The sequence below is a fragment of the Salvelinus alpinus genome, chromosome 13 (genome assembly GCF_045679555.1).
Source record: "Salvelinus alpinus chromosome 13, SLU_Salpinus.1, whole genome shotgun sequence".
NCBI classification, from domain to species: Eukaryota; Metazoa; Chordata; class Actinopteri; order Salmoniformes; family Salmonidae; genus Salvelinus; species Salvelinus alpinus.
Genome location: NC_092098.1, coordinates 54812930 through 54828173, shown reverse-complemented (window position 1 = coordinate 54828173; position 15244 = coordinate 54812930). Strand labels below are relative to the sequence as shown.

Sequence of the window (15244 nt, the reverse complement as noted above, 5' to 3'; positions counted from 1 at the left end):
GGGGAGAGGGGGGGGGGGAATACCAAGACAGAGGGAGAGGGGGGGGGGGGAAATACCAAGACAGAGGGAGAGGGGGGGGGGGGAATACCAGAGACAGAGGGAGAGGGGGGGGGGAGAAAGACCAAGACAGAGGGAGAGGGAGGGGGGGGGGGCGAGAAAGAGAGAATGGTGTGTGAGATGGAAAGGGGACACAGTGTCACACAGCAAGGAGCCACCCAACCCCATTACAAACACACACACACGACCCCATCACAAACACACACACACACACACACACACGCACACACACACACACACGTCACAGTAGTAAACACTGTATTTGGTGCCAGGAGAGGGCGTGAGAGAGAGGGAGCATCTCCTCAATATACCTGTTTGCATGAGACGAGACATGATGCTGTGTGTGTGTGCGTGTGCGGGCATGTGCGTGTGTGTTATTATTTTTGTATGACTGTGCGGGTGAGCTGAAGAGAGGAGAGAAGAGTAATACTTCTGAGGAGAGGAGGTGGGTGGGTGGAATATCAATGATGTTGACACAGGAAGTTACTTTGGTCTCTTTAGTGAACCTCGGCAAGCAGACAAGCAGGAAGTTATTTTGGTCTTTACAGTGAAACTCTGCAGGCAGATAAAGCTACTGTGTGGGCGACAGCTCCATTCATACATCTGTCTCTCTCTCTCTCTCTATAGCCCTCTCTCTGTCTAGCTCTCTGTCTCTGTCTCTGTCTCTGTCTCTCTCTCTGTCTCTCTCTCTCTGTATCTCTACCTCTCTCTGTCTCTCTCTCTGTCTCTCTACCTCTCTCTGTCTCTGTCTCTCTGTCTCTCTGTCTGTCTGTCTCTCTCTGTCTGTCTCTCTCTGTCTCTCTCTGTCTCTCTCTCTCTACCTCTCTACCTCTCTACCTCTCTCTGTCTCACTCTCCCATACAGCCAACTGGATTTTCAGTGCATCGCGCAAACAGGTATAAACACCTCTCCGGTAAGAAGAAGGACGGGGCTGTATGCTTCATGATTAACGACTCATGGTGTAGTTGTAACAACAAACAGGAACTCAAGTCCTTTTGTTCACCTGACCCAGAATTCCTCACAATTAAATGCCGACCGTATTACCTCACAAGGGAACTCTCCTCGGTTATCGTTACAGTCGTGTATATCCCCCCGCAAGCCGATACCACGACGGCCCTCAAGCTTCACAGTCGTGTAAGCGGAAACCAAGACGGCCATCAATGAACTTCACTTGACTAACCAGCAGCATACTGTATGAATCCATACCAGACTGAGAGACTAACCAGCAGCATACTGTATGAATCCATACCAGACTGAGAGACTAACCAGCAGCATACTGTATGAATCCATACCAGACTGAGAGACTAACCAGCAGCATACTGTATGAATCCATACCAGACTGAGAGACTAACCAGCAGCATACTGTATGAATCCATACCAGACTGAGGGACTAACCAGCAGCATACTGTATGAATCCATACCAGACTGAGAGACTAACCAGCAGCATACTGTATGAATCCATACCAGACTGAGAGACTAACCAGCAGCATACTGTATGAATCCATACCAGACTGAGAGACTAACCAGCAGCATACTGATGAGGATCAGCACAAGGAGGCAGATGGGACAGGACATCCTTCTATTGGTTCCTTTCTATAGCAACACAACTACAGCCCACCTCTGTCTCTCTCCCCTCTCCCTTTCTCTTTTTCTCCCCTCTCCCTTTCTCTCTCTCTCCCCTCTCCCACTCTCTCTCTCTCCCCTCTCCCTTTCTCTCTCTCTCCCCTCTCCCTTTCTCTCTCTCTCCCCTCTCCCACTCTCTCTCTCTCCCCTCTCCCTTTCTCCCCTCTCTCTTTCTCTCTTTCTCCCCTCTCCCTTTCTCTCCTCTCCCTTTCTCTCTTTCTCCCCTCTCCCTTTCTCTCTTTCTCCCCTCTCCCTTTCTCTCTCTCCCCTCTCCCTTTCTCTCCTCTCCCTTTCTCTCCTCTCCCTTTCCTCCTCTCCCTTTCTCTCTTTCTCCCCTCTCCCATTCTCTCTCTCTCCCCTCTCCCATTTTCTCTCTCCCCTCTCCCATTCGCTCTCTCTCCCCCCTCCCATTATCTCTCTCTCCCCCCTCCCATTATCTCTCTCTCCCCTCTCCCATTCGCTCTCTCTCCCCTCTCCCATTCGCTCTCTCTCCCCCTTCCCTTTCTCTCTCTCTCCCCTCTCCCATTCTCTCTCTCTCCCATTCTCTCTCCCATTCTCTCTCTCCCATTCTCTCATTCTCTCTCTCCCCCTTCCCATTCTCTCTTTCTCCCCATCTCTCACCTGTTTTCCATCCAGTGTATAGACCCTCTTCACCACTCCAGAGTCCAGTTTGATGGCCTCCGTGATGTCGTTGAGGACCTGTTCGTATGAATGGGCCGTCTTCTTATTGAGGAGTATTCGTACAGCCTTCCTGGGCTTCACCCCGCTCCGCACCACCGTCACCAGCTTGGGCCGGATGAAATCCTTCACCCCCTGGTCCCGGGTGTCTGGAGGTCCGGCCTTGGAGCTGCCCAGAGAAGGGGGCCCTCGGGCGGCCGCCGCAGACGAAGCTTTGACGTTCACAGACCAGTTGGGGTTGACGTTCTTGGTGTAGTCGAGCTTCTTGAAGACCTCGATGGAGCCGCACACGTAGCTCTCGCCTGAGGAGGGGAGATAGAGGAGAGAGACAGGGGGAGGGGGAGATGGGGAGAGAGAGGGAGAGAGACAGGGGGAGGGGGAGATGGGGGAGAGAGACAGGGGGAGGGGGAGATAGAGGAGAGAGACGGGGAGGGGGAGATGGGGGAGAGAGGAGAGAGACAGGGGGAGGGGGAGATGGGGGAGAGAGACAGGGGGAGGGGGAGATGGGGGAGAGAGACAGGGGGAGGGGGAGATAGAGTGAGAGAGACAGGGGGAGGGGAGATGGGGGAGAGAGACAGGGAGAGGGGGAGATGGGGAGAGAGGAGAGAGACAGGGGGAGGGGGAGATGGGGGAGAGAGACAGGGGGAGGGGGAGATAGAGAGAGAGAGACAGGGGGAGGGGAGATGGGGGAGAGAGACAGGGAGAGGGGGAGATGGGGAGAGAGAGGAGAGAGACAGGGGGAGGGGGAGATGGGGGAGAGAGACAGGGAGAGAGGGGAGATGGGGGGAGAGGAGAGAGACAGGGGGAGGGGGAGATGGGGGAGAGAGACAGGGAGAAGGGGAGGGGGAGATAGAGGAGAGAGACAGGGAGATGGGGAGGGGAGATAGAGGAGAGAGACAGGGGAGAAGGGGAGGGGGAGATAGAGGAGAGAGACAGGGAGAAGGGGAGGGGGAGATAGAGGAGAGAGACAGGGAGAAGGGGAGGGGGAGAGTAGAGGAGAGAGACAGGGAGAAGGGGAGAGGGGAGATAGAGGAGAGAGACAGGGAGAGAATGGGAGGGGGAGATGGGGGAGAGAGACAGGGAGAATGGGAGGGGAGATGGGGGAGAGAGACAGGGAGAATGGGAGGGGAGATGGGGGAGAGAGACAGGGAGAAGGGGGGGGGTGGGGGGAGAGAGAGACAGGGAGAAGGGGGGAGACAGGGAGAAGGGGAGATGGGGGAGAGAGACAGGGAGAAGGGGAGGGGGAGATGGGAGAGAGACAGGGAGAAGGGGAGATGGGGGAGAGAGACAGGGAGAAGGGGAGATGGGGGAGAGAGACAGGGAGAAGGGGAGATGGGGGAGAGAGACAGGGAGAAGGGGAGATGGGGGAGAGAGACAGGGAGAAGGGGAGATGGGGGAGAGAGACAGGGAGAAGGGGAGATGGGGGGGAGAGACAGGGAGAAGGGGAGATGGGGGAGAGAGACAGGGAGATAGAGGAGAGAGACAAGGAGAAGGGGAGGGGGAGATAGAGGAGAGAGAAAGGGAGAATGGAGGGGAGATGGGGGAGTGAGACAGGGAGAAGGGGGGGGGGTGGGGGAGAGAAAGACAGGGAGAAGGGGGAGAGACAGGGAGAAGCGGAGATGGGGGAGAGAGACAGGGAGAAGGGGAGGGGGAGATAGAGGAGAGAGACAGGGAGAAGGGAGGGGGAGATGGGGGAGAGAGACAGGGAGAAGGGGAGATGGGGAGAGAGGCAAGGAGTAGGGGGAGAGAGAGACAGGGAGAAGGGGGGGACAGGGAGAAGGTGAGGGGATGGGGAGATAGAGGAGAGAGACAGGGAGATGGGGGAGAGAGGCAAGGAGAAGGGGGTAGAGGAGAGAGACAGGGAGAAGGGGAGGGGGAGATAGAGGAGAGAGAAAGGGAGAAGGGGAGATGGGTGAGAGAGGCAGGGAGAAGTATTTGGAAATAGCCACGGGACGATTTTTAAATACCATTGAAACTATTTCTTCAATGTTTTTTTTTGTTGTAGCTACTTTTTAAGTGAATACCTGCAGTCAACGTGTGCAATACGTTATTATTTAATATGTTAGGAGATAAAGATGAATACCTTCTTTAGTTCATATTTCACATCATGTTTCATTATGAAGCTTCCTGGTGGTCCCCAGTCACAGGGACCGGAGCCTTATTGTCCAGCATGCTCCTGGTGGTCCCCAGTCATAGGGACATGAGCCTTATTGTCCAGCATGCTCCTGGTGGTCCCCAGTCACAGGGACCAGAGCCTTATTGTCCAGCATGCTCCTGGTGGTCCCCAGTCACAGGGACCAGAGCCTTATTGTCCAGCCTGCTCCTGGTGGTCCCCAGTCACAGGGACCAGAGCCTTATTGTCCAGCATGCTCCTGGTGGTCCCCAGTCACAGGGACCAGAGCCTTATTGTCCAGCATGCTCCTGGTGGTCCCCAGTCACAGGGACCAGAGCCTTATTGTCCAGCATGCTCCTGGTGGTCCCCAGTCACAGGGACCAGAGCCTTATTGTCCAGCATGCTCCTGGTGGTCCCCAGTCACAGGGACAGGAGCCTTATTGTCCAGCATGCTCCTGGTGGTTCCCAGTCACAGGGACAGGAGCCTTATTGTCCAGCATGCTCCTGGTGGTCCCCAGTCACAGGGACCAGAGCCTTATTGTCCAGCATGCTCCTGGTGGTCCCCAGTCACAGGGACCAGAGCCTTATTGTCCAGCATGCTCCTGGTGGTCCCCAGTCACAGGGACCAGAGCCTTATTGTCCAGCATGCTCCTGGTGGTCCCCAGTCACAGGGACCGGAGCCTTATTGTCCAGCATGCTCCTGGTGGTCCCCAGTCACAGGGACCAGAGCCTTATTGTCCAGCATGCTCCTGGTGGTCCCCAGTCACAGGGACCGGAGCCTTGTTGTCCAGCATGCTCCAGGTGTTCCCCAGTCACAGGGACCGGAGCCTTATTGTCCAGCATGCTCCTGGTGGTCCCCAGTCACAGGGACCGGAGCCTTATTGTCCAGCATGCTCCTGGTGGTCCCCAGTCACAGGGACCAGAGCCTTATTGTCCAGCATGCTCCTGGTGGTCCCCAGTCACAGGGACCAGAGCCTTATTGTCCAGCATGCTCCTGGTGGTCCCCAGTCACAGGGACCGGAGCCTTATTGTCCAGCATGCTCCTGGTGGTCCCCAGTCACAGGGACCGGAGCCTTATTGTCCAGCATGCTCCAGGTGGTCCCGCAGTCACAGGGACCGGAGCCTTATTGTCCAGCATGCTCCTGGTGGTCCCCAGTCACAGGGACCAGAGCCTTATTGTCCAGCATGCTCCTGGTGGTCCCCAGTCACAGGGACCAGAGCCTTATTGTCCAGCATGCTCCTGGTGGTCCCCAGTCACAGGGACCGGAGCCTTATTGTCCAGCATGCTCCTGGTGGTCCCCAGTCACAGGGACCGGAGCCTTATTGTCCAGCATGCTCCTGGTGGTCCCCAGTCACAGGGACCAGAGCCTTATTGTCCAGCATGCTCCTGGTGGTCCCCAGTCACAGGGACCAGAGCCTTATTGTCCAGCATGCTCCTGGTGGTCCCCAGTCACAGGGACAGGAGCCTTATTGTCCAGCATGCTCCTGGTGGTCCCCAGTCACAGGGACAGGAGCCTTATTGTCCAGCATGCTCCTGGTGGTCTAGTTACAGTATGGAATTAACAACTAAATATTTGCCAGCTTAATATCTTATAACTATTACGTTAACTGTCTAACATGTGCGAAATGCTTTGCTGTTGTGCATTTGGTTTGCTAATTTAGTAGGTAGTTAGCTACCTAGCTAAGTGGTTAGCGTCTTCCAAAATCATGCTTCGCTTGGTAGAGAATCCCTGTTGGATCAAGAGCCTTGTTGGCTAATATTTGTTTTGAGCATGCAGCAACCTGTGAGTAGCATTTTTCAGTTACTTAAATAACTTTATGAGCTAGGATGTCTGTCCTACAAATAGTTTATGGCAGAGACTGTATAATAGGTTTTTGCAATGCACTCACTAGCCTTTAGTTAACATTCTCTACGTGCTTTTACATGTAGTTGTTAGCATTGCTAACCTTTGGATAACAGACGCTCAATAGGGTTTGAACATAGCGCCCCTTGTGTTCAGTAACACCATCCCTACGGTGAAGCATGGTGATGGCAGTATCATGCTTTGGGGATGTTTTTCAGCAGAAGGGACTGGAAGACTAGTCAGCAAAGACGAACAGAGCAAAATACAGAGAGATCCTTGATGAAAACCTGCTCCAGAGCGCTCGGGACCTCAGACTGGGGTGAAGGTTCACCTTCCAACAGGACAACGGCCCTAAGCACACAGCCAAGACAACGCAGGAGTGGCTTCGGGACAAGTCTCTGAATGTCCTTGAGTGGCCCAGCCAGAGCCCGGACTTGAACCCGATCGAACATCTCTGTATAACTGAAAATAGCTGTGCAGCGACGCTCCCTATCCAACCTGACAGAGCTTGAGAGGATCTACAGAGAAGAATGGGAGAAACTCCCCAAATACAGGTGTGCCAAGCTTGTAGCGTCATACCCAAGAAGACTCGAGGCTGTAATCGCTGTCAATGGTTCTTCAACAAAGTAACAAAGTAAAGAGTCTGAATACTTATGTAAATGTGAAAAAAAATGGAAAAGATTTATATAAACCTATCTTTGCTTTGTCATTATGGGGTATTGTGTGTAGATTGATGAGGGGAAAAAACATTACAATCAATTTCAGAATAATCTTTTCCCAAATAATAAAATTTGGGAAAAGTCTAGGGGTCTGAATACATTCTGAAGACACTATATAACAATGTGGATACAGCCCTAGTCTAGTCACCTCCTCTATGACAATGTGGATACGGCCCTAGTCTAGTCACCTCTATAACAATGTGGATACAGCCCTAGTCTAGTCACCTCCTCTATAACAATGTGGATATGGCCCTAGTCTAGTCACCTCCTCTATAACAATGTGGATACGGCCCTGGTCTAGTCACCTCCTCTATAACAATGTGGATATGGCCCTAGTCTAGTCACCTCCTCTATAACAATGTGGGTACGGCCCTGGTCTAGTCACCTCCTCTATAACAATGTGGATACGGCCCTAGTCTAGTCACCTCCTCTATAACAATGTGGATACAGCCCTAGTCTAGTCACCTCCTCTATAACAATGTGGGTACGGCCCTAGTCTAGTCACCTCCTCTATAACAATGTGGATACGGCCCTAGTCTAGTCACCTCCTCTATGACAATGTGGATACGGCCCTAGTCTAGTCACCTCCTCTATAACAATATGGATACAGCCCTAGTCTAGTCACCTCCTCTATGACAATGTGGATACGGCCCTAGTCTAGTCACCTCCTCTATGACAATGTGGATACGGCCCTAGTCTAGTCACCTCCTCTATAACAATGTGGATACGGCCCTAGTCTAGTCACCTCCTCTATAACAATGTGGATACGGCCCTAGTCTAGTCACCTCTATAACAATGTGGATACGGCCCTAGTCTAGTCACCTCCTCTATAACAATGTGGATACAGCCCTAGTCTAGTCACCTCTATAACAATGTGGATACGGCCCTAGTCTAGTCACCTCCTCTATGCATTTAAGCATTGGATTAGTGTCATTTTATACATTGACTGTCTTCTAGTAGCTGAATTGTATCAATCTTGATGCAAATGACTGGCTACCATCTGACCTATTACAGTCCTTCCCTCTGCACAATGGGAGGAGTTAGTCGACCTACATCACAAAGACGATGTGCGGACGCTTCAATGGGCCAGAAGTCCATGTGTCGTTTCGATTCTGGATGGACAAATAGCAGATCAATGGATTCATGTTGTTTTCAATAAACATTGGTAACTAATTATAATTTACATTTTGTCAACAAGCCAACCCCGTCTGTTTTGTCCCACAGTTGTGTATTGTCAGTTTTGTTGCTAAACAACCAACCAGTCAGTTTTGTTGCTAAACAACCAACCCGTCAGTTTTGTTGCTAAACAACCAACCCGTCAGTTTTGTTGCTAAACAACCAACCCCGTCAGTTTTGTTGCTAAACAACCAACCCGTCAGTTTTGTTGCTAAACAACCAACCCATCAGTTTTGTTGCTAAACAACCAACCCGTCAGTTTTGTTGCTAAACAACCAACCCGTCAGTTTTGTTGCTAAACAACCAACTCATCTAAACTGAGTGTACAAAACATTAGGAACACCTGCTCTTTCCATGATATAGACTGACCAGGTGAAACCAGGTTAAAGCCATGATATAGACTGACCAGGTGAACCCAGGTTAAAGCCATGATATAGACTGACCAGGTGAATCCAGGTTAAAGATATGATTCCTGTGGAATGCAACTCAATATTAGAAAGGTGTTCTTAATTTTTTGTACTCTCAACCATACTCTACCCAGAGAGAGAGAGAGAGAGAGAGAGAGAGATTTCCTAAGTAATTAAAGCATTATATTACCCTCTAGCAGTTGATCGGTGCTGGTGATCTTTTTGGTTCCGTCCGCGGAGTAAATGGTCCTGACGCCCTGCGGCAGATTCACATTATCAGACAGCGAGCGGGTTAGGTCCGCCAGCAGCGTGTCAAACGACCGGAACCGCTCCACTGAGATGGCGTACACTATCCCATTAAAGTAGCGGTCCCCGTTGCGGTAGAAGCGGACCTTCTTGGCCTTCTTCTCTGAGCTGAGGTTCTTGAGTGTCCGGGAACGGTAGAGGCTGCAGTGGGCGCTGTGTGTAGGGCTGGTCACCCCGTTCAGCCTGCTCCCTCCTCGGCTGTTCCGCTGCGCCTTATCCCGCTCGTCGAAATGCTCCAGCTCCATCGCACTGCCGAAGGTCACAAGCACAGCTACACTATCTAAATAAAGAAATAGATAATTAGGACGAAAAATGGAACCAACTAAACAAACATGTACAGTGATAATCAGAGATATTCCGGATAAAATGCGTAAAAATGGTGTCCAAACAACTCGCGTTTTAGTTTCAATTAACCGGTTTGTCCAGAAAGCCGCGGTCTATCTCTGTTAGCCAGGACTAGTGTCCGCGGTCTCAAAATAACTTGCTAATGACAGATTATGTATAGTAGGCTTGGCTAGGCATTGTATGTCATGGGGTTGCAAGGGAAGCAGGGAATGAATGACGGGTCTTAGTCCGATAGCCATGTGCTTTCTGTTGCTGTATAAATATGTAAATGTAGGGCACAGAGACCAGAGCAGAGATAATTCAGAGGGTCTCCGCTTGAACACACTCACTCCAAATGTTTACGAAGCCATTCGCTCTTCGATTACAATTCAAACAAATTCAAAAATGAGAAAAAATATGAATATTACTTCTAAAAAATATGTTTGATTGTGTTATTGTGTCCAATTGACAACATAGAGGTTTCACATTGTCCAATACGTGCACGGAGATCACTTTCAACTGTTTCGAACAAACTGATCAACATTAGTGTCATATCAACGAGTCAACAATGATTTTCTACCACAGTGACGGATTTGTGAATGACACCCTTCTGATAATGGGGCGGCAGGTAGCCTGGTTAGAGCGGCGGGCCAGTAACCGAACGGTTGCTGGGTCGAATCCCCGAGCTGACAAGATAAACATCTGATGTTCTTCCCCCGAACAAGGCAGTTCCCCGGTAGGTCGTCATTATTATACAAATTTGTTCTTAACTGACTTGCCTAGTTTAATAAAGGTTAAAATAACAGCTACATAGAGAAGGAAACAGCGAAATGGATAGAAGCGCTGCGTTTTTTGCTTATATCAACGCAGTAAATTATTGTTTTTCATAGTTTGCTTACCTACGTGATTCACTAAGGATTCTGTCGCCTCCAGTCTTGCTGCGTGTATTTCCCCCTGAAAACAAAAGAATGGGTTTCAGGAAACAGTAGCCAGTGAAGTGTGGACTCAGGACCGTTGCCTCTTTCCTGGCTGTTATCAGACACCGCAGCTACCACAGAACAGCGCAGACCCGCACTTTTGTTTTTCCTTCTCCCCTCCACCACCATCACTACCAGTGAGCGTGTGTGTGCGTGCGTGGAGGCTGGGCACACTTCGGGCTCGTGCTACTGGCCCCGCACCCGCGCAGCACGCCCCCCCAGCCTCGAGCTGTCAGGGGAGCTTTAACTACGTCATTATCAATAAAAGGCGTCTGGACTAGAGCATGATGAGGAGGAGTGTGTACCCTTACCTCCTGTGTGTAGCCTCCTGTGCATTGACTCAGTACCCCCTGTATGTAGCCTCCTGTACATTGACTCAGTACGTCCTGTATTTAGCCTTCTGTACATTGACTCGGTACCGGGAACCCTGTATTTACCCTCCTGTACATTGACTCCTCCTGTACACCGATTAGTTACCAGAACCTCCTGTATATAGCCTATTGTACATTGATTAGTTACCTACCTCCTGTATACAGCCTCCTGTACATTGACGCGGTACCAGAACCTCCTGTATATAGCCTCCTGTACATTGACTCAGTACCGGTACCTCATGTATATAGCGTCCTGTACATTGACTCCGTACTGGTACCTCCTGTATATAGCCTCCTGTACATTGACTCGGTACCAGGACCTCCTGTATTTAGCCTCCTGTACATTGACTCGGTACCAGGACCTCCTGTATTTAGCCTCCTGTACATTGACTCGGTACCAGGACCTCCTGTATATAGAATCATTATTGTTATATTTATTGTGTTATTATTATTTTTTATTACTTTACTTTATTTAGTGAATATTTTCTTAAATCTATTTTCTGAAAACTGCATTGTTGTTTAAAGGCTTCACGATAAGGTCTACTACACCTGTTGTAGTTGGTGCATGTGACTAATACAATTTGATTTGATTAGATCTGCTGATGTAAAACGGGATTTATAAATACATTTGATTGATTGTGTGTGTTGGAAAGGATTAGTGTGTGTTGGGAAGGAGGAGTGTGTGTGTTGGAAAGGAGGAGTGTGTGTGTTGGGAGAAATGGAGAGAGAAATGGAGAGAGAAATGGAGAGAGAGATGGAGAGATGGAGAGAGAGAGATGGAGGAGAAATGGAGAGAGAGATGGAGAGAGAGGGAGAGAGAGAGATGGAGAGAGATGGAGATGGAGAGAGAGAGAGATGGAGAGCAAGATGGAGGAGAAATGGAGAGAGAGATGGAGAGAGAGATGGAGAGAGAGAGACGGAGAGAGAGAGAGATGGAGAGCAAGATGGAGGAGAACTGGAGAGAGAGAGAGAGAGAGAGATGTAGAGAGAGATGGAGGATAAATGGAGAGAGAGAGAGAGAGATGGAGAGATAGAGATGGAGAGAGAGAGAGAGAGAGAGAGAGAGAGAGAGAGAGAGAGAGAGAGAGAGAGAGAGAGAGAGAGAGAGAGAGAGAGAGAGAGAGAGAGAGAGAGAGAGCAGAGAGAGAGAGAGAGAGAGAGAGATGCAGAGAGAGAGAGAGAGAGAGAGATGCAGAGAGAGAGAGAGATGCAGAGAGAGAGAGGAGAGATGGAGTACGTAGGTGGTGCAATCTGACAGTAATGAAGTAGCTTCTACCCCCACCTATACCCCGAGCTATGTTAACAACCCACTGGTAGATTAAAGCCTAGACACAGTCAATTATAGGCTGTTACAAGGCTATTATGCTTAAATCCTCTCTCGCTCTCTCTCTCTCTGTTGCTGTTCTGACCATCCCATCTTAAAACCTCTAACGAGTCACAAACCCGGATCCGGGATCCCCCCCATCAAAAAAGCTGACTAGCATAGCCTAGCCTAAAGTGACAGGGATATCATATAATCAAATGTTCATGAAATCACAAGTCCAAGACACCAAATGAAAGATACAGATCTTGTGAATCCAGCCATCATTTCCGATTTTTTAAATGTTTTACAGGGAAGACAAAATATGTATTTCTATTAGCTAACCACCATAGCAAAAGACACAACTTTTTTTTGTCCACCATTTTTTTACTCCATCAGTAGCTATCACTAATTAGACTAAATAAAGATATATATAGCCACTAACCAAGAAACAACTTCATAAGATGACAGTCTGATAACATATTTATGGTATAGCATATGTTTTTTTAGAAAAATGTGCATTTTTCAGGTATAAATCACAGTTCTACATTGCAGCTGCAATCTGAAATAGCGTTGGAAGCAGCCGGAATAATTACAGAGACCGACGTCAATTACCAAAATACTCATCCTAAAACATTTCTGAAAAATACACAGCATACAGCAAATGAAAGCCCAACATCTTGTGAATCCAGCCATAATTTCTGATTTTTAAAATATTTTACAGGGAAGACAAAATATGTATTTCTATTAGCTAACCACCATAGCAAAAGACACAACTTTTTTTTGTCCACCATTTTTTTACTCCATCAGTAGCTATCACTAATTCGACTAAATAAAGATATATATAGCCACTAACCAAGAAACAACTTCATAAGATGACAGTCTGATAACATATTTATGGTATAGCATATGTTTTTTTAGAAAAATGTGCATTTTTCAGGTATAAATCATAGTTTACCATTGCAGCCACTATCACAAAACTCACCCAAAGCGACTAGAATAACTACAGAGAGCAACGTGTATTACCTAATTACTCATCTTAAAACATTTCTGAAAGATACACAGCGTACAGCAAATGAAAGCCCAACATCTTGTGAATCCAGCCAATATTTCAGATTCACTAAGTGTTTTACAGCGAAAACACAATATATCGTTATATTAGCATACCACATGAGCTAACATCACCCCAGCATTGATTCGAGGCAAAAAGCGCGATAACGTTATCACCACCAAAATATATAAATTTTTTCACTAACCTTCTCAGAATTCTTCAGATGACAGTCCTGTAACATCATATTACACAATGCATATAGAGTTTGTTCGAAAATGTGCATATTTAGCATCACAAATCGTGGTTATGCTATGTAATCAGTCAAAACATGGCATGCATTCTGGCCGGCGCCATCTTGGAAGGGCACCTAAGTTTACGATTATTTATCGATTAGATTGACAAAAAAAATACAGGTTGGACAGCTAATGAAAGATGCATTGGTTATTAATGCAACCGCTGATTTAGATTTTTAAAATTAACCTTACTTGACATACAGTGTGCGTTACAGCCAGACTAGTGCCGCAATATTGGCCGAAAAATGCGTTTACATTTTTCCATATAAATACAGAATAAAATCATAAATAGTTCTTACTTTTAGACGAGCTTCCATCAGAATCTTGGGCAAGGTGTCCTTTTGTCCAAAATAATCGTTGCTTTGTTGTAAAACGTCCACTTCAACGTCGGAACTAGCAGCTAATAGTAGCTACCTGGCACACACATGTCCAAATCCTCAAACGCAATACTACGAAAATTCCAAAAATAGCAATATACTCGCATAAACTGATATAAATCGGTTTCAAATAACTTCGTTATGATGTTTCTAACACCTATTTCGAATTAAATCACAGACGGATATATCTTAGCCCGATAACAAGAGCTATTCAACATGCCATTCTGATGTCCCCTCTTGCGCCTTGGCGAGCGACGAAAAGAAGGGACATGTCACTCCATTGCCTTTTATAAACTCTGAGAAATACGTAGAGATTCCATTCCACTTCTCATTGGTTACTGACATCCAGGGGAAGGCGGGTGCAGTTCATTTCGATCCATAGGGCACACACAGAGTTTTAAACTGATCCGAGATCAGAGCCTAGTTTTCAGACCTTTGCATGTCCTGTCATGATTTTCGCTGTAGAAAGAGTTCTGGTTCACCCACAGACATAATTCAAACGGTTTTAGAAACTAGAGATTGTTTTCTATCCAATAGTAATAATAATATGCATATTGTACGAGCAAGAATTGAGTACGAGGCAGTTTAATTTGGAGACGCAAAATGTCGAAGTTGAAACAGCACCCCCTGTAGTGACAAGATTAACTCCTCTCTCTTTCTGTTGCTGTTCTGACCATCCCGTCTTACGTCCTCTCTGTTGCTGTTCTGACCATCCGTTCTTACCGCCTCTCTCTCTTTGTTGCTGTTCTGACCATCCCTTCTTAAGTCCTCTCTCTCAGGTGCTGTTCTGACCATCCCATCTTAACTCCTCTCTCTTTCTGTTGCTGTTCTGACCAACCCGTCTTAACTCCTCTCTCTTTCTGTTGCTGTTCTGACCATCCCATCTTAAGTCCTCTCTCTCTCTGTTGCTGTTCTAACCATCCCATTTTAACTCCTCTCTCTCTGTGTTGCTGTTCTGACCATCCCATCTTAACTCCTATCTCTTTCTGTTGCTGTTCTGACCATCCCGTCTTAACTCCTCTCTCTTTCTGTTGCTGTTCTGACCATCCCGTCTTACCTCCGCTCTGTTGCTGTTCTGACCATCCCGTCTTACCTCCTCTCTGTTGCTGTTCTTAACTCACTTTACCATCTCAGATTAACTCACTGAATGGTTCTACTGTATGACACAGTTGGTTCTGAATTATAGGGATTTCATAGATGCTTGTGTTGTTCTCTATGGGTGAGTGTTTGTTTGTGTGTGTGTGTGTGTGTGTGTGTGTGTGTGTGTGTGTGTGTGTGTGTGTGTGTGTGTGTGTGTGTGCGTGCGTGCGTGCGTGCGTGCGTGCGTGTGTGTGTTTTTGTTTTTATTTGTTTTTGGCGTCAGAAAATATTGTGAGGGCGGGGCTGAAGACAGGAAGTGGCCTGAGAGAGATACAGTAGATAGAGGAACACACTCTCTGCAGTCTATCCTCCAGAGACAAACCTTCCATCTCTATCCTCCAGAGACAAACCTTCCATCTCTATCCTCCAGAGACAAACCTTCCATCTCTATCCTTCCATCTCTATCCTGCAGAGACCAACCTTCCATCTCTATCCCCCAGAGACCAACCTTCCATCTCTATCCTTCCATCTCTATCCCCCAGAGACCA

General features: G+C 48.1%; 1 protein-coding gene across 1 annotated transcript; it reads right to left on the bottom strand.

Moving 5' to 3' along the window:
- Nucleotides 1–1576: 1576 nt before the first annotated feature.
- LOC139536752 (serine/threonine-protein kinase DCLK1-like) lies at nt 1577–9459 on the bottom strand. Its single transcript, XM_071337347.1, has 3 exons — nt 8808–9459; nt 2302–2660; nt 1577–1591 (listed from the first exon to the last, which is right to left on the bottom strand). Exons 1-3 carry the CDS (start codon nt 9166–9168, stop codon nt 1577–1579), a joined length of 735 nt encoding a protein of 244 aa, XP_071193448.1. The 5' UTR covers nt 9169–9459.
- Nucleotides 9460–15244: the final 5785 nt, after the last annotated feature.

Bases quoted from the DNA above. Each gene is read 5' to 3' on its own strand.
- LOC139536752 (XM_071337347.1), bottom strand. From the start codon at position 9,168: ATGGAGCTGGAGCATTTCGACGAGCGGGATAAGGCGCAGCGGAACAGC. The intron at 2,661-8,807 runs GTAATATAATGC...TCCCCTCCTCAG, and splicing joins CACCGATCAACTGCTAGAGG to GCGAGAGCTACGTGTGCGGC.